The following is a 17,929-nucleotide window of genomic DNA, read 5'->3' as shown; positions in this document are numbered from 1 at the left end:
CAAAATATACATTATTTCAAAGTTTAAATAAGTTATTATAGATAGCCATATTATATATATGTTATATATTGCTTATTTAGTAGCTTCCACTTCCCCAACTATTTTATGCCAGCGCGATCTGGCAACTCTGCACTGGGCGTCACATTCAAAACCGCCGCAGTGAAAAAAAACTTTAGTTTTATTCCTCTTTTCCTGTACAACATTCATCTTATGAGCAATACTGGTTATTCGCTAATCTCATCGATCACGGGCACATTTTGCAACTCGGAGCACTTTCGTTTCCACAAGGCCAGTTGTTCCCTCAGCACCTTTTCCTTGGCGGCAGCACGGGTCAAAAGCACTTTGGCCTTCTGCAGCAGCTGCGTCTTCTTCACCAGCTGCTCCTTGATGAACTTGAGCTCCTCGTTGGCAGCGTCCTGTTCAAATTCCAAACACAATTATTGTATTAATGAAGGTATTTTGGTTGGTACCCACCTTGCTGCGTCCACCGCATTGGCTGCACTTGGTCCGCTTCTGCAGCTCCTGCTGCAGAGCTCTTATTTTGTCCAGCGCCTCTGCATGCTGCTGCTGCAGACGTGCCGCCTCTGCAGGAGTGGAGTCCGTGGAGCTGCGGGACTCCGTGGATCGCCGACCATCCTTCAGGAACTTGTTCTCCGATCGCAACTTCTCCACGAGATTGCGCAGCGATAGGATCGTCTGCTCCGCCGATTGGCCCTGATTGGTGCTCACTTTGAGGCCACTGCACTTGCACAACTCTCGACGGGATTCGTTGCGAGCCATCTCCTCCTTGAGCGCGATGATGTAGCTGCAAAAAGTGTGTATAAGTGCCGATTCATCAGCCTGATGTCTACTTACTCCTCCAAGTGCTTGATCCGTTTCTGCAGCCGGTCGCTGCTGTCGCCCTGCCTCAAGAGATCGGAGTCCAGCTGCAGCTGGAGGTTCCTGGCCTCCAGCCGGATGTTCTGGGCCTCGATGGCCTGGCAGCGTTCCTGCAGCTTTTCCAGCTCCGTGGTCAGGGCATTGCTGCCCCTGCCCTCCAGTTCCATGGCGATGATCTTGCGCTGCTGCAGCTCAATGCGCGACTTGAGCGCCTCTATGAGGTCCACCTGACTCTGATCGAAGATCTGGGCGTGATGATGCGCCGGAGAGCTGCACTCGCTGCTGGGACCCGTGTAGGTCTCCGGACTCTCCGAAGGCGAGGGCGCGAACTTGCTGACACCCACATGCTGGAGATTCGGACAGGACGGAGTGCGGCAGCACTTGAGATTATTGCCACCAGAACTGTTGCTCGAGGGACCGTTCCTGCCCAGCTTGGACTCGAGCATTTGCTTGTCCTTTTCCAAACGGGCAATCGTGGTGCGGGCTCCCTGGAGTAGGGCTCGGGTCTTTTCCAGCGCCAGCTCGGTCTCCTCCAGCCTGGCCTTGGTCTTCTCCGCCTGCTGTTGGTACCGCTTCTGCTTCTCCCACAGCTGCACCTCATTGGCACTGCGCGTGCGCTTGGCCTCCAGGAGCGCCTGCTGTCGCTGCAGTTGGCCACGCGCCTCGTCCAAGTCCAGTTCCAGCTGCTGGATTCGCTTCTGCTGGTTCTCGTTCTTCACGCGGGCATTCAGCTCCGTTTTGATAGAGACCACTGGGCGCTTGAGTAGCTGCTGGCGAAGCGACTGACTGAGATCCCTGGCTTGTTTTTCGCGCTGGGTGACGTTGGCCAGCTGGCGGCGCAGTGCCTCCATCTGGGTGTGATAGATCTTGTTGGTGGCCTCGGTGCGGTTGAGATCGGCAGCCAGTTTGGCTATCTGGTCCTCCGAGAAGTTCGAGGTGTCTTTGATATAGCGCTGCTGGTCGTCCTGCGGGTTACAAATTTGTATAATAGAGATGTGTATATTGGTATAGCGAAACATTACGTGGAAGTTCTTGAGCGTGTCCATCAGATCCTTGATGTGCTTGTCCTTCTCATCCAGAAAGATGCGTAGCTGGTCCAGTTCGGGACTCACGGCGCTCTCGACCGACTTCTCCCGCTCCTGGCACAGCTTCAACCTGCCATTCAAGGGATTAACATCAAGCAGAACTATTAACTTTACAACCTACTTCTCTTTTAGTATGTCCACTTCCTCCTCCCTGGTCTTGAGGCTCCTTTCGCTGTACTCCAGCTTATCCTTGAGCTCCTTGATTTGCTTGTGCAGCGTCGGCACTTCCTTCAGCTCCTCTGTGTCCTGCTTTTCCTGCTCGCCCTCGGGCTCTTCGGCAACTATGCTTTCTGGAACCGCACCCACATGCACCTCCGTCTCTTCTTGGGGTCTGTCCACTGAGCTGCTCTCAAAGAGTTCCTCGATCTTCTCATCCGTCAGCTCGTTGACCGAGCTGTCCGAACTGGAGCTGGAGCTCGAATCCGTCGTCGAGTTGCGCTCTACCGGTACCTCGGGCTTCTGTTTCAGCTGCTCCCGGAGGCTCTGAATCTCTGCATCCTTCGTCTTGATGTTGAAGTTCAGGTTGTTCACAGTGGCCCTGAGGGATTCGTTTTCGGCCAGCTGCTTGCTAAGTGCCTGCTGACTCTGATCTCGCTCGGTCTGCAGAAGGTCCTGGTACTTCTGGATGGACTGGTCCTTCTCCAGGAGCAGGGTGTGGAACGAGAGTATGGTCTTCTCCACCACCCCACCGTGGGGACTCTCGGACTCGCGACTCTCCGATCTGGAAGCCTCCAACTGCTTGCCTAGCACCTCGATGCGCTGATTGGCTTCCTGGAGGCTGTTGGGGATCACCATTTATAGTTAATTTGTTTTTTCTTACTTGGGTACTCACGTTTCTTGCATTTTCTCTAGCTCCGCGCGTGAATCTCTCCTGCTGTCCTCCACTGCCTCCGCTGTCTGAACCGCTTGATTCTGCTGGCCAGGAATGCCATTTGTTTGGACCGCCGTCTCCGAGAAGTTGACTGGCGCCTCCAGCGTCTGCGTGGCCGTGTCCAGGTGCGGATGTTTTCGGAGCGGAGATCCAATGGGCGAGGATTCCCTGTCTATCAACTGGACTGCCCTTCTCATGGCCGGAATGGGAGCCATCGCGTCCGTGTTGGTCTCCGCATCCGCCATGGGTTGCCTTCTTGGCCCTCCGTCACCGAACAAGGCTTGAATGGTGCTCCAGTGCTCGGTGTCGGTGGCCTGGCTTATCCGCAACTCTCCCAACTCCCGAAGGAGTTCCTCCTGTTTGGCCTGCAGGATCTCGCAACGCTGTTCCAGGAGTCTAGCCTGCGTTTCAGACTTTATGAGCTTCACCAGCTGCTGGGAACTTTCCTCGTTGAGCCCAATTTCCGCCTGGACCACAGCGGTCACTTCGTCAGCCAGGGCGGTGTGGTCCCTCTGTCGCTGCTGCACTTGCTCCTCCTCCAGACGGCGCTGGAACTTTTGGTAGGCGAACACAAAGTTGGTGAGGAAGACCAGTGGCGTGAATTTGGCATATTTATCTTTGAGCATAAACAGTGAATGCTGGAGGAATCTGTAGGACAAGGTGGAAAGTTAGATCTGATCGGGTTTATCCACCACTGGCTCTTACTTGTGCTTAATATCGCTATTGGTGCGCTCCTGCTGGAAGTCCTGGTGTGCCTGCTTCAGGGATGACTCGCTGGTCTCCAGTTGCGATTGCAGGGAGTCCGCCTTCAGCTGCATTTTCTCGCGCTCTGTTTCCAAGCGGGAGCACTCAGCTTTTACTGGAAGAAGGGTTATGCAATGGCCAATCCCTTTTAAGAACAAGTGTGTGCTTACCACTATCCAAGTCCCTCTGCACCTTGGCCAGCATCAGCTTCTCGTCGCAGCTGCTCTGAAGATCGGCCACCAGGTGACGCAGATTGATGTGGTTATCCGTGATCTCGTTGAGCAGCTTTTGCTGGGAGTGAATCTGCGAAGAGGACGGCTATTAAACCTTCCATGGGTGGCTATTGGGGAGGATCACCAACCTGTTCATTGGCTACTTGGAGCAGACCTTCCAGCTGCTTGCTCTCCCTCTGCAGCTCCGCCTGCTTGGTCTTCCAAGTGAGCAGCTCCTGCTGCTGCTTCTCGAAGTCCCCGGCTGTGATGAAGTCCAGCTGATAGTTCTCCCTGATTATTCCGTACTCTGCACATATTTCCGTGGGCTTCAGCTCGCCCAGCAGCTGCTCCACCGCCTGACCCAGCTGCATGCTCAATATGGCGTTCCTGTGCTCCAGCTTCTGCTGCTCCTCCGCAGAGTATGGGTTCCTTCGATGCGCTTTCTCCAATTCCTCTCGTGCTCCCAATAGTTCACACTTGAGCCGCTCCAACTGCCTGGCTAGAGATGCCTGCTCATCTATGAAGCGGAGTTCCTTTTTTCTGCTCTCCGTTAGCAGTTCATCGTAATCCCTGCGCATGTAGGTGTAAGACATCCGCTGCTTCTCCAGCTGCAACTCCAATGCGATCAGTTGGTCGTGCAGCTGCTGGTTCTGGTTCAGCAGATCACTGCCATCGGCGGACATATGAAGACGCAGTTCGTCGTAGTGCTTGCGCAGAATGGAGAGCTCGGCCAGGGCCTCGTTGCGCGGTTTCTCCTCGGGATCTGGCACTGTGGGTCTGCGTAATCCCTGCGTGGCTTCAGTGGGCGAACTTGGCCTGGTGGCTGTGTTCACCACTGCATCCTCCTCGACAGGTTGCTCCTCTGCGATGTCGGGAATCTCACACAGGCTGTGCACTGAGGACAGTTCTCCCGTCTCGGAGTCACTGTAGTTCTGCTGCTGGAGCAGTTGACGCAGTGCCTCCTCTCGGGCCTTCAGCTCCAACAGTTGACCCTGGAGTCGCTGCGGCGTGGTCGTTCCGCCGGGAAGAGCTTCGATCAGGCGGCGCAAGAGATCGGAATCGATGGTGATGTGCTCCGAGGTGGCTACATGGATAATGCGGCGATTTCATATAAATAATTCATCAAAAAGTGTTGCTTACCATCGTATTCCCGCAACTTCTCCAGTATCTCGTACATGCCCGAGCGCAGCGTTTCATTTTCGGCCAGGACTTCGTCGTAGCGGTTCTGCATCTCGGAACTGGCTGCTCCGTCGCCTTGGCCACGTCTGGGCGAATTCTCCAGGGGCACACTATGGGGCACTTCACCCACTTCGCTGGGCGCCTGCAGGGATTCGTTCAAGGGCTGCGGGCCATCCTGCTGCAGCTCCATGAGCTTCCGCCTGGGAATAGGAGTGTTTAAAGTGTTCCAAAGTGCGAGAGACTTGCCAACCCACCTCAGTTCGCTCTTTTCCAGTTTCAGTTGCAGACGCAACTCCTCGGATGTCCTCAGCTTGAGGGTCAGTCGCTCGATCTGCTTGTCCTTGTTGCGCTGCTTGGCATGGACGTTCTTGGCCATGATGACCACGTCGTCGGGTATGTGAAGCTGGCGCCGCAGAATCTCGTTCTCCTGGACCACCTCGTGCAGGGAGTTCAGCTCCTGGATGTAGCCCCTCAGCTGCTTGTCGCGTGCCGCCAGCTTCTGCTCCAATCCCGAGCAGCGGCGCAGGGCAGGAATCAGGCCATCTTCTTCCCGCTTGTAGGACTCCAGGGCACTTATGGCGTGCAGGGCCTGCTTGGATTTGAGAACGTTGTCCTGCTCGGCCGCCTCCAGCATCTCCGAGAGCTGCTGACTCCGGGCAGTGGCTGCCCGCAGGCGCTCCTCGATCAACTGGCAGCAAGCTCGCGGCTGCTCGGGATCGTGGGCACGCTCCTTCTCCTGGCACAACTGGTTCATCACCCTCGTGGAGCTGGCCATCTCCTCCGCCATCGACTTGATCTTCGCCTCCAGCTTCTCGATGCGCTGTTCCCGGGATTCTAAAAGCTGCGCAGGATGAACGATTAGGAAACACTATGGATCAAGATCACAAGTTCCCACTCACATGTCGCAGCTTGATGTGCTCCTCCTCCTGCTGACTCTGACTACTGAAGGAATTGGTTTGGGCAGAGCTGATGCTTTTGCCCTCCAGTTGTTTCTTGAGACGTTCCAGCTCCTTGTCCCGATCCTCGAGTGCCTGCCGCCAGCCCAGCGACTTGGTCTCGTACTTGTCCAGGAACTGTCGCATTTCCAGCTCCTGCTTTTCGCGCTCCACCTCCAGGAAGGTAACATTTCCCTCCAGGCGCGTGATTTCCAGGGCCTGCTGCTGCTCCCTTTGCTTCAGGGACTTGCGCTCCTGTTCCACCTTGGTGATGTCCTGGCTGAGTTGCACAAGGTTCGCCTTGATGCTCTGCAGCTCCCGTTCGTGGAGGACTATGGTCTTCGACTGAGCTATGTTTTGGTTTTGAAGTGTCTGGACGGGAATAAGTACTTTGTAAGTTATTCCTTTGGAAGTTACCATGTGACTCACCTCGATTTCCTTCAGCAGCCGCTTGATGTGCTTGTTCTTGGAGTCGATGTTCTGGAGCAGCTGCTCCTGCTTGTCCAGCTCGGACAGGGGATCCGATGAGTCCTTGTCGCTGACCTCCGCCTGCTGGGCCGCCTCCCTCAGGCGCAGCTCCAACTGGCGGATTTGCTCCCCTAACTAATGCAGCCATGAGTTTGGGCACTTTACATAATCTACTGCTCACCTCCTTGGCCTTGCTCTTGAGGCCATCGCGTTCGTCCTCCAGCCTCTGGAGCATTCGCTTCAGCTTCTCATTCTCGTCCTGCAGGCGGCGGTCGGAGGAGGTTCCTCCGCTTGCTGCTTCCTGCAACTGCTGAACCTGCTCGCCCTTGTACTCCAAAACGGCGAGGGTGAGCTCCAGGGTCTTCCTCAGCGACTTCTTGGGCAGCTCATCGATGGACTCGGCCAGTTCGAGGAGCGTTTCGTAGAGCTCCTGCCTCTGGCGCGCCGAAAAGTCGCGGAACTTGCGCAGCGATACGGTTTCTGGTATGTCCATGCTCGTGCTCATCCTGGTGGCTCATGGCCTCGCTCCTCGGCGGTCAATCGCGTTCTGCGTGAAAATATTCCCCGATTCGCCACAGCAACTCTCCAGTTTTCCGTCCCGTTTTCAATTTCCGAGCGGTTGCCATGACATTTGGGCCACAACAAACTGCGACCGAGCAACCCGCTCAGGGGGTTGGCTGTCCGGAAACGACGAGGGTGCCGCCGGCTCCTTTTCAAGTGACCTGGCCGGCCTTTGTTTTTGCTGGCATTCTGTTTTGCTAGCTGCTTCGGCTGCGTAAAAAGTTTCCTGACAGGATAATTGCCTCCTGGGCGTCTCCACCGGCAAGGTGGATTGGCGGTAGGAGCAGCCGATGGCCCACCACAAACAAAAATGGCAATCGGTAACCAGGAAAGTGTTAATTGGCAAAGTGTCAAAGGCCGCGTTCTGAAATTGAAAAGCCATTTCTGCTCAGAGCGACTGCTCCTCCGCCTTCTGGCTAACTTTGACTACACTCGAAAAATATTGTACCTTCTTCTGACTAGAAAATAGCTTATAAAGCTGTTTAAAACAAAGTATATTGTTGCATACCTCTGGGTGCATTATTTTTGTATACTTTCGAGCTAATTTCCTGTTTTCAGTGCCCTCACGAACTCATTCTCCTCTCGAAACTCATCGAGCTGCCAGCAGCACTACGTTTGTCTACATGTGTAAGAATAATTGAAGCTAATGGCAAACGACTTTGGTTGCCCTCACATTTGTGGAGTGACAGCTGGCCAAAAATTGAAACTGATACTCGGCATTGGGAACGGCCAATTATCCTGGCAGCTTTTTGGCCATTTAATAACCACCCGAATCGAATGGGTTGGATGAACTCACACTTGCACTGCTAAGTCACATTCCACGTAGAAATCTACCCTTTTTCAGACGCAGTTTTCCAATCTGATTACTGTTTTATTACGCATTCAGTTAAGGCCAAGTTCCAGTTTACCGATTTGGCTACACGCAGCGCAGTCCCTTGTGGCTCTTCGCATCCATTTGCAGCAGCATAAGTTCGTAGGTCACCAGGGTGGCTAGCATCTGGAGAGGATTGTTACATTTATGAAGTGCAGCTTGAAAATTGCAGTTTACCCACTCCGAAAAGACTCCTTCTTGTCAGGCAGAAGAGGCGATATCCGGACAATCCGACAAACTCGCTGGTGAGTTGGTACGCGAATCTCTGCACCTCCTGAGACCAGCCATCTCTGGGCACAAAGTACAGGGACCTCAGGGGCAAAAGCGCGGCATCGTGGATCTTGGAGGCCGTCATGAAAACCAGACTGGTCCTGGCCAGCAGGAAGATCAGCGAGTACCAGAAGTAAACGTAGTTTATGGGATGGCGCAGTTTGCTGAACGGGTTTGAAAAGATGGAGAGCTACAAAAACTATCAGGGTTTCTAGATTAAGTATCTAAATCTTATAAACTTGAGACACCTTAATGCAGGATTTAAAAAATATATGGCTCACGTGAAAATAGCTAAAGCCTGGTTGCAGATCACATATACGTTATTTGCACAAGATACGAACACTATGCTCGACATACTGGACTCCACCAAACTGGCCAGCTCGCAGAGGCGAATATGATCCCTACGGATATCGTACCAAAGGGCTTCGGGAACTTGCTGAATGGCAAAGTGGTTCGGTAAGGAAATACTTGGAAACATTTCTAGACTATATTACACGACCCTCCAAGGCGCCCACTCGATCGGCAAACTGCTGAAACCTCTGCGCCAATCCAATACTGGTCATGACAATAAAGACGTCCAGGAAGTTCCACAAAAAGGTAAGCGCTCCATTTATCCACTAGGAGAAAGAGCATTATTTAAACAGCAGTAAGTACATGGACTTCAAACATGTGGAAATGCTCTTAGTACTCACAAATCCGTAGCAAATGGTAAAAATGTTGCAGGGCATGATGAACATGATGTCGGCGAACTCCTTCTCCAAGTAAAACGCAAAGGTGATCCGCGAGTGGTTTGTGTGGCACTGCAGGATGTGCGTGCTGTAGCTGCAGTATCCAGAGGCATAGTACAGCATGTGGTCGCCTGAAAGGGAGCTCTGCTGAAAGCCATTGAAGGGATACGCCGATGAACTCACCTAATGCCAGGACGCCCACGCACAGAGCAGTGAAGTTGACCTTTGACCGAAGGCTTCGCTTGCAACGTTTGTACGGGGGAAGGAGCATCAGTATGTCCAGGGAACTCCACGGCAGCATTATGTGCGACCAGGAGCGAGCGAAGCCCACGAAGTTCAGCCAGTTGACCAAGCCCACGATGAGGAAGACCAACCCAACTATGTTGCTTTCAGTTGCGTTTGGGATCAGCTTACCCTACCATCTCGAACTCACCCATATTCTTGGCATTCAGACCCGCGGTGAAGAGAATATTGGCACCAACCAAGGTCTTGATTCCACCGAGTAGCAGGAAGAGACCGGTGACTGCCAGGCCGACGCTCCGCACCTTGAACTTCACATCCTGGGGATCGCGACTCCGGATATTCGCCAAAGGCATGATGCCGAAGAACTGGGCCACGCAGAGATCTATTGTAAAGCAAACTTTTAGACGCATATATAAGAAATTTGAAGAGGGTGCTTCACATGGCCTGATGGCTCCGTAGAAGGTGTCCAGCTGCTCGAACTCCAATCCTCCCTGGGCGCAGCGCCATCTCGTGGCCAGAACAGCCCTCTGCTGCTGACGCCGCACTTTCAGTTGCCGCCGGATGTGCTCCGAAGTGCTCGACATGCTCCTGAGCTCTGGCCGCCAGTAATCCCACTTCCCAGGGCCCCGTCTCATAATTGTTGTTTACAACCGCAGCCAGCTTAGTCTAAAACCCCTAATTAGTGGCACTTTGGGCACACAAAGCCATTCTGGGCATAAAACTCCGCCCACGAAAAGCTTGGCACCTATTTCAATTCCGCGCCAGTGCAAAAAACATCTGCCCCGTGGAAGGACGCACTCGGAATACTGGAAAAACGCAGCTACGGTTTTTAAGTTACTTAGAAGAGTGCCTAGAAGCCTCCTTACCTCTGCTTTACCGCCATTACGTATCAAACTAATATATTTTTAAATAAATGCAAAACATCGATTAAGAACCGTTTGGCTATCGATATAATCAAAACTTGCAAATAAAATCTGGCAACGCCGAGTGTAAGCAAAAAGGTAAACAAATAATAGTTAGGCATTTTATGGATACTGGGTTTCTGGAGCTGACGAAGCTGCTGCCCCGCTGGGTGGATCTGGAAAATGTGGTCCAGCATGAGGTCGAGGCGCGCTATATACTCAAAAGAGCCGCGGATCACTGGGCCAGCTTTCAATCCAGAGGAGATTCCGGCGCGGAGGAAACCGGATATCTAGTATGTGCGCTGGTGGACAGGAACTGGGAACGCATTCACACAGGGCACTTCAGCCAGGTTGCCTTGGCCACAAGGAAGATATATGCCATAGCCTGTTGCTTCAAGGTGCGATTTAGATGTTGTCCAAGGCACCCAAATTAAAAGTACATTTTTTAGATTTTTTTCCTGCTCCTGGAGAGCACTAGTCCTGCCCAGAAGGATGCGTGCAGCGAGATCCTGGATGAGGCTCAACTCTTGGGCTGCTTGGAGGACTGGAGTGAACTGAAAGTCGCCCTAATGGATTATCTCGACAAGGGTGCAGCCGCAGCAACGAATTCCGAAACACTTCCAACTCTGGAGCCATTAACCCGAGTATCCTCTACCTGTGATATACCCCAACTGGATGCTCCCAGTCTGGAAGAGTTCCAGACAAAGTGCTTCGGGGCAGGACAACCCACACTCCTTCTAAACACCATCCAGCATTGGCCTGCACTGCACAAGTGGCTGGATCTCAATTACATTCTCCAAGTGGCCGGGAATCGCACGGTGCCCATTGAAATAGGTTCCAACTATGCCAGCGATGAGTGGTCCCAGCAGCTGGTGAAGATCCGCGATTTCCTGAGCAGACAGTTCGGCAAGGATACTAGCAAGGCTGGCCAGAATATTGAGTATCTCGCCCAGCACGAGCTCTTCTCCCAGATACCAGCCCTCAAAGAGGATATATCCATTCCCGACTACTGCACCATTGGCAACGGAGATGCCCCAGGAGCTGTGGACATCAAAGCCTGGCTGGGTCCAGCTGGAACCATTTCACCCATGCACTACGATCCCAAGCACAACTTACTGTGCCAGGTATTCGGCTCCAAGCGGATCATCCTAGCTGCTCCCGAAGACACTGACAATCTGTATCCCCACGAAAGTGAGTTCCTAGCCAATACAGCTCGCATAGATGCTGCTCAACTGGATCCTGAAACGTATCCCTTGGTAGCAAAGGCGAAATTCTACCAGCTGCTCCTCCAACCCGGTGATTGCTTGTACATGCCACCCAAGTGGTGGCACTACGTGAGATCTGAAGCTCCTAGCTTTTCTGTAAGCTTCTGGTGGGAGTAAGCATTTTAGAGGAGTAAGGTTCATGTAGGATTTATGTTTACATGTTTAAGTATGGAGTTTACCAAAGTTTACAAAAACTACATATGTTGAAACACGATAGACTACTAAATCGTTAAAATATAAACGCTGTTATCATCGTATTTATACAAATTTGATAGAATTTCTCGGTAATCATCAACGAATCATATGAAATGGAATGAAACGGAATGCCTCCGATTTCTAAGCGCCGATTGACCTGCAAGCAAACAAGCAGGTTGCGTCTGACGTCATTGCCGTGTACTATCAGCCATGATGTGGACTATTCGCCTGGAGATGAATCATCGATTCGATCACAACTGGAGGGGTACTTTTTGGTTGTTCTTTTAATAGCCACGACGCTTTTTGTGTGTGTTACTGTGGCGAACTTAACACATACGAATTAAATACAAAACTTCAGGCGAAACGAACATTAAGGGGACCATTATCAATATCGCTATCAAATGGTATAGTTGTGTGAATGAGGATTAACATTAAAATGTGTGCTGTTTATCGATTTGAAATCGTTATAATCTTTTAAATGTGCCTGCTTTCGCTGCCCCACCGCCATGCTTATAAGTCTTATCGTTATTTAAATGTTGGACTTGGATCCAGAGAGTTTAATCATCCTTGTTTCCGGCTCCGCCGATAGTTATCTGCTTCTGCAGCTTGCTGTACTCCTCGGTGAGTCGGTCGTACTCGCGGTTAATGCTCTCCGCCTGGGACTTGACCGCCTCCTTGTCCTTCTTCTCGCGGTTCAACTCGGAGGTCAGCTCCTGGACGCGCTCACGCAGCTTGTTGAGCTGCAAGAATCGGATTTCGTTTGAGATTCGATTGGGTTTTTGTTCGGTTTGGGTGTTTGGGAATGGATATGAGGTGTGGGCTCTAGGTGGGGATACTTAGGACACTCGGGCGGTGAGTCCTTGCACACGTCTCCGCAGTCTTGACAGCTGTTTAAAGAGTTAACAATAGGTTTAAACTTTCGAGTAGTGGCTTCTGTTTATCAATGCCCAACATTTGTTTGTTTGGGTGTGATTTCAAAACGTTCAGCTGCGGTCAAAACAAAAGCAGTAAGCCTATGACAAATGTGGCGATCTCCAAACGGATTTAAGTCAAACATATTAATCATTTTATAGTATTTTAAGGTATTTGCATATCTTACTTAAAGTTTCTTATCTTAAATTGACAGCATTTTAAGCCACTTCATATCTCATATTCATTTAAAATAGAGAAAATTTTCCACAAGGAGAATATAATGGAAACTGTCACGCTAAAATTGCTATATTTTGACCACACCTTCTATATGCATTGCCATATCTTTACAGCTGGTAGTAGCCAATTGAACTCCAAAGTCTTAGGTGTTAGCTCTCTAGACATGCCATTCCCGGGGATCGTATGCAGGTGCTTGGGACGTAAACTCACCTCGATGAGAGTGGTATCCTCGCCGGCTTCCTTGGCCTTCTCGGTCTTCTTGTCCTCCATCAGTGATCTTGCGGCTGCAGTGGCGCTCTGTGCCTGCTTCATGGAGGCCTCGCTCTGGGCCAGCAGATTGGCCTGGACGCAGATCAAGTTCACCAACCGACGGATGACCAGAGCCAGGAAAATGGCGAATCCGGAGATGTAGAAGTTACGCTGGGCACGGAACATCTTCATGCTGTGCTGCATCTCCACGTTCAAGTGCACCTCGTTGGAATCCTGCAAGCCCGAGTACTTCCTCATCTCGCGAATGGACTCCAGCAGGAATATGACCAGCATGCCCATGATCAGGATGAAGTATAAGTGCGCCTGCTGTCCCAGCATCGAAAGGAATTTGGACTTGAAGAACCGGTTCCAGCGGTAAGGACTGGCCACCGGCAGAACCAGCAGGAGCACCAGTGCGATTTCCGCATAGAGAAATCCGGCGATCAAAGTCCACACCAAACTCATTTTTAATGTTTAATTATTTCCTCTTTTTCTCTTCTTCGCTTCTTCGTTTATTCGATTTCTTCGCTTCTTCGATTTCTTCACTTTTTCGTCTGCCGCCTGCAAGCAAAAAATGCGTCCAAATTAGCAGCTAGTTCTACGGATTCCGGACGGACGATCTAGTGGCTATTAATAGACTACTGCCGGAGTGGCCGCTGCTTACTTTAAATAGCAATAATTAAATCGCTGCCGTGATGAAATATGCGAATACTTTATGGTGTCACTGCGCCGGCCACGTCAACTCAGCTTTATTGTGTACGAACGGGGCTGCCAACTCGCGCACCGGAACCAACTGTAAATGGGGTAGCCAGAAAATATCTGAATTAATTCAAATTAGGTTTATAAAATAAAAATTAAATTATATAAACGTTTAATTATAAGTAAGTTAAAATATTACAAGATGTAATACCTAATTTGAACCATAATTGACCATTCCCTGCATATCTTACAACACAGTTCTACTATATGCAATTTTTAAAACATTATTTCGGTAATACAAAATTGTACATATATTAGAGGCTTATCAATACATTGAATTATAATATTACTATTATTATAAAATTCAATAATAATTACAATAAAACCAACGCGGTGGCAACCCTGCGTGCGATGTAAACAAACGGACAGCTGGGTTGCCAGGTTTCTATAGCAATGTGCTTCTCAAAAAACTTTCAACTTTGCGCCATCGATCAAATTTTCTGCCCCGCTCAGTTGATATTTTCTGTTCCCCGGAGACGTGTGCATAGGTACACCCCCAAGTCCCAGAGATGTCCTACCAGAACTGGCTGAACTACCTGCAGGCGGCGGAGAAGAACTCGATGATCAGCGGCCGCGCGCGCAAGGTGCTCTACAAATTTCCGGACGGAAGGCAGATGGCCGAGGAGTACAACATGGAGACGGGCATCGTGCAGCGGAGGGCGTGGAAATCCAAGAGCAACAAGATCATGGGCGAGGCGGACTGGGAAATCGAGCTGGGCGAGGAGCCGCGTCAGCTGAACTGGTCCGGGAACAAGCCAGCAGGATCTGGCGAAGAAACGGACTCCTTAGCCGGCGGAGATTTCACACTGCGGGAGAGCAACACCGCTCCAATGCTGACCAAGCGGATCACCAAGAAGAACATCGAGTGGCGCATCCGCAACATGCCCTATTCTCTGGACACCTACAGTGTAACCGCCGATCCCGAAAAGCGGGCCATTGTCGTGCGCACCTCGAACAAGAAGTACTACAAGGTCATCCCGGTTCCGGAACTGGACCGCTGTGGGGTCAAGCCCGCCCAGCAGAGCCTCTCTGTGCACCACCAGTTCAACACCCTGATCATAACCTACCAGAAACCAGCTATCCTCTGCGAGATGGAGGCGCAGGTATTGCTTCTACTCAAAAATGTCGAGACCGAGACCGACATGGATGATCTGCTGAAGGGCCTGATGGCCAAATAAACGACTTAGATTGTAATACAGAAAGTTGCGGTTTATATTTAGTGTAGAAGTGTTGATTTCTTTCAATTCAACACTTCCTTTTACATAGTTCAGTGGTTTATCAAAGTATTATTGCACACTTTAGTGTGAATACCCAAAAATATGCTTTACAAGGTATCTGCAAAAAAGCTTGAAATGAAGAACATGCCTAAAATTAAATCCTAATCACGACTCAAAGGGCACTGTATACAACGAGATCTCTCAAGTTAACTGAAGTTGTACAAATGGATCTTAACTAGAAAACAGCCAGAAACAGCATTCCTATGCCTATTTCTGGAAGCTCTCAGCCATGCCGGCATAGCTGGCCAGCGAAGGAGCCGAGGAGCTGGTGAATAAGCTGTAGTCGAAGGAGGGCAGCTCCAGGGGAGCCAAGGAGGGCAAGTCCAGGTCCCCGCTGCCCGCCAGCCGTTGATCATAGGGATCGCGTGCCTGCTCCTCCTCGGCAGAGTCGCTGTTCTTCAGCGTCTCCATTTGGGGCTCCGAATTGGCCAGTGTGTTGGAGGCCTTCGGCGCCAGAGATGAGGTAAACTTGGCATCGAAGTCCTGCACTGTTTTGTCGATTGCCTTGGCCACGGATTGGGCAGATCCTCCTGCGCCACTTGCTCCGGCTTCCGGGCGCAGGGGCAACATGGGACTGGTTTCCTTCAGGGGAGCATAGTCCTTCAACTTGTTCAAGCCGTGCTGCGTTTTTCGCATCTCGATTTGACGCAGCTTGCGCTGAAAATCGAGGGTCAATGTGTCCAGAACTTCCTTGGATTTGGGCAGAGCCACCCGCTTTTGGGCATCCTGCATGTAGATTAGGGATGTTTCCAGCGCTTTAATGGCCTCCTCATAGCGGTGATTGCGTATGAAGCGCTCCGACCTTCGCTCGTGGAAATGAGCCTTTGGTTTAGGCAAATAATTGCATTTAAATCCATTTAAATTAAAGTTTACTGCAGGTTCTTACCAAGTTTAGTGGTGCGCAGTCCATGTTTTTGGCTGTTTTCTCGTACTGATTCAAATTTATATGGTTGCGCTTATAATTGTTAAGTTCTCAGCCACTCAAATTTCAATAATTATATTCCAGATTGCATTGTTTCCTATTTTCTGCAAGCAAAATGTCTATTCTTTTTCAAGAACGCAGTTCCCAAAATTTCACTTTGTTTACATATGTTTTATGCGCGCGGTATGGCAGCTCTGTCCTCAAAACAATCGATAAGTCGCACGTATCGTTTTAAATCTTGCAAATCAATCGAATTCAAATCGTGGCTTTATTTCTTTTCAAAAAAGTATACGTTTAATGAAGGCTTTTTATTTAATAATTATAACATCTTTTGTAGAGCAGTTTTTGAAAAAATCACATAAAATATATCTAAATAGTCAACGCCTACGGGCTTTTAAAGCGGTCTTCCCGTTGCCTGTTTACCTTCGGTAAGTGCAACTGAAGCATGCACAAATACAGGCACATTGATACCCTGCAATGCACAGGCATTAAAGTCAGGCCAAAATATCAAAATATTCCTTCGTACATACCTGCATTTTAGCTGATCTCACAAAGGCCTTATTGGAAGTCACAGTAAAAATTTGTCTGGCCATGCCGAAACTAAAGATTTTCAGACTTCGCTCGTTTACGTTGGCAGTGAAACGAATGTGGGAGAACTCATCGGGTATAGTTTCCACGTCCGGGTAAACGGTGACCCGCTTCATCAGTTCCTCGGCTCGTTTCCTTTCGCCCTCGCCGCCGACAATATCCAAAATGCTCTGGAAGGCCTCGTAGGCCAGCTGGCAGCAGACCAAGGTTTTGCCCTCTAGGATTTTCTCTAGCAGCGGTTTCAACGGCGAGGCTCTTTCCCTCTCTGCCTGTTCGGTGAGCAGGGGCTCCTTGTAGACCCAATTGGCGGATCCGTTGGTCAGGGCACTCACGTAGGCCAGCAGGGTGGTCACATCTAGATTCAGTTCATTGGAGGTTGTGGCATACAAATCCAAGTCGGTATCTGGCGAGTCCAAGGAAGCGGTTTGCACACCCATTTCCATGAGCTCCTCGTGCAGGGAATCCTCGATTTTGTTGGAGAAGTAAAACACTATCTGAAAGGTAGTATAAAAGGAGGTGAATGGTGGTTAGCATAGCACATTAGGAGGCATTACCTTTGGCCTCTGGAACATGCAGAAACTCAGTTCGCTGGCCTCCAGATAATCCTCCGCCTGGTCTATGACACTGCGGGCTCCGATGCTGACACATCCCCTGGCCGCGTCCTCGACGGATTTCGAGTTCCTGGCTATCACCTTCACCCACTTGAGGCCATTGTTGGCCACAATGTCGACTCTCAGGGGATTATCCCTAGATTCCAGGCGGAAGACGGCGTTGATATCGACTACTCCTTGTTGCAAGCGCAGAGTTTTAATGAGAAAATCGTAGTATACAAAGTTACTGCTGGTTATGTGGTGTTCCTTCACGGACTTGGTCGTTATCACCTTGAAGGAAATGCATTTATTTTAAGTTTTCGCCGTGAAAGAGATGCACCAAACCTTATTTAGAAACTTGAGCTCTTGCTGAATTTTTCGCTGCACTTTGCTGACGCCGGGAAGATCTTCAAAGTCCTTCAGCGCCTTCTTCAGTTCCTCGCCCAGTTTCACCTTCTTGTGGGCTTCTTCGTAGAGCTTTTCTTGATCCTCTTGCTCTTCCATATTAAAACTGTAGCAATATTTACAAAATTCACAAAATATTTGTTTTCAACTGTCAGCTGTTTCAGGAAGCAAAGATGGCAGCGAAACTCTCGATTTTGCAACACTGGCAATTCCAAAACTAGAGATGTCACGAATCTGAAGTTGGTATATCGATAGACAGTAAACCTATTTACTTTTTAATAATTAATAATTCATATGAACAAATAATAATTTCTATTAGTCTACTGGCATGAACCAACGCTAACTGAACAAAAATTCAAATAGAGCTCGAAAAAGGTTTAAAAAAATTAAGATCTTTGAATTTTCTGCTTTTTCATACCAAATTGCATATTATTTTTCTAGCTTTGAGCGGGTTGATCGGGTTTTTTTTTTCATTTTGGTCCATGCTAATTAACCTAATGCTATTAAGCAGAAAAAACTAATTGGTGACTGATCTAGTTAATTTCTTACAGATCCTTATTGTTTGCTACTATTTCATACCAC

The 17,929-nt window shown here is 50.0% G+C and overlaps 7 protein-coding genes across 7 annotated transcripts; 2 read left to right on the top strand and 5 right to left on the bottom strand.

Annotated features, from left to right (window-relative positions):
• Positions 1-182: 182 nt before the first annotated feature.
• On the bottom strand, positions 183-7,248 carry LOC6545202 (centrosomal protein of 290 kDa). Its single transcript, XM_001971027.3, has 14 exons — positions 6,555-7,248; positions 6,335-6,508; positions 5,870-6,277; positions 5,225-5,811; positions 4,932-5,170; positions 3,941-4,875; positions 3,750-3,882; positions 3,541-3,694; positions 2,797-3,483; positions 2,086-2,742; positions 1,902-2,034; positions 856-1,844; positions 475-805; positions 183-416 (listed from the first exon to the last, which is right to left on the bottom strand). The coding sequence occupies exons 1-14, from the start codon at positions 6,876-6,878 to the stop codon at positions 225-227; spliced, it is 5,943 nt and encodes a 1,980-aa protein (XP_001971063.1). The 5' UTR covers positions 6,879-7,248; the 3' UTR covers positions 183-224.
• Positions 7,249-7,789: 541 nt separating this feature from the next.
• Positions 7,790-9,974, bottom strand: LOC6545201 (gustatory receptor for sugar taste 61a). The gene is made up of 9 exons (XM_001971026.3): positions 9,913-9,974; positions 9,486-9,852; positions 9,237-9,428; positions 8,987-9,181; positions 8,768-8,934; positions 8,570-8,692; positions 8,357-8,511; positions 7,987-8,239; positions 7,790-7,931 (listed from the first exon to the last, which is right to left on the bottom strand). Exons 2-9 carry the CDS (start codon positions 9,679-9,681, stop codon positions 7,851-7,853), a joined length of 1,362 nt encoding a protein of 453 aa, XP_001971062.2. The 5' UTR covers positions 9,682-9,852; positions 9,913-9,974; the 3' UTR covers positions 7,790-7,850.
• Positions 9,975-10,015: 41 nt separating this feature from the next.
• Positions 10,016-11,376, top strand: LOC6545200 (jmjC domain-containing protein 5). The gene is made up of 2 exons (XM_001971025.3): positions 10,016-10,346; positions 10,398-11,376. Exons 1-2 carry the CDS (start codon positions 10,074-10,076, stop codon positions 11,328-11,330), a joined length of 1,206 nt encoding a protein of 401 aa, XP_001971061.1. The 5' UTR covers positions 10,016-10,073; the 3' UTR covers positions 11,331-11,376.
• Positions 11,377-11,674: 298 nt separating this feature from the next.
• Positions 11,675-13,607, bottom strand: LOC6545226 (B-cell receptor-associated protein 31). Its single transcript, XM_015158120.2, has 3 exons — positions 13,471-13,607; positions 12,768-13,367; positions 11,675-12,148 (listed from the first exon to the last, which is right to left on the bottom strand). The coding sequence occupies exons 2-3, from the start codon at positions 13,269-13,271 to the stop codon at positions 11,966-11,968; spliced, it is 687 nt and encodes a 228-aa protein (XP_015013606.1). The 5' UTR covers positions 13,272-13,367; positions 13,471-13,607; the 3' UTR covers positions 11,675-11,965.
• A 285-nt stretch (positions 13,608-13,892) lies between these two features.
• LOC6545225 (protein DPCD) lies at positions 13,893-14,768 on the top strand. Its single transcript, XM_001971023.3, has one exon. It carries the CDS (start codon positions 14,075-14,077, stop codon positions 14,741-14,743), a length of 669 nt encoding a protein of 222 aa, XP_001971059.1. The 5' UTR covers positions 13,893-14,074; the 3' UTR covers positions 14,744-14,768.
• On the bottom strand, positions 14,754-15,975 carry LOC6545224. The gene is made up of 2 exons (XM_001971022.3): positions 15,729-15,975; positions 14,754-15,664 (listed from the first exon to the last, which is right to left on the bottom strand). Exons 1-2 carry the CDS (start codon positions 15,750-15,752, stop codon positions 15,050-15,052), a joined length of 639 nt encoding a protein of 212 aa, XP_001971058.1. The 5' UTR covers positions 15,753-15,975; the 3' UTR covers positions 14,754-15,049.
• Positions 15,976-16,031: 56 nt separating this feature from the next.
• LOC6545223 (UPF0415 protein C7orf25 homolog) lies at positions 16,032-17,564 on the bottom strand. The gene is made up of 4 exons (XM_001971021.3): positions 17,288-17,564; positions 16,907-17,233; positions 16,295-16,846; positions 16,032-16,236 (listed from the first exon to the last, which is right to left on the bottom strand). Exons 1-4 carry the CDS (start codon positions 17,444-17,446, stop codon positions 16,159-16,161), a joined length of 1,116 nt encoding a protein of 371 aa, XP_001971057.1. The 5' UTR covers positions 17,447-17,564; the 3' UTR covers positions 16,032-16,158.
• Between the last annotated feature and the right edge of the window lie 365 nt (positions 17,565-17,929).

The sequence above is a fragment of the Drosophila erecta genome, unplaced genomic scaffold (assembly GCF_003286155.1).
Source record: "Drosophila erecta strain 14021-0224.00,06,07 unplaced genomic scaffold, DereRS2 tig00000021-arrow-pilon, whole genome shotgun sequence".
Lineage (NCBI taxonomy): Eukaryota > Metazoa > Arthropoda > Insecta > Diptera > Drosophilidae > Drosophila > Drosophila erecta.
Note: the sequence above shows the minus strand (reverse complement) of the source record. Positions and strands in the feature narration are given on the sequence as shown.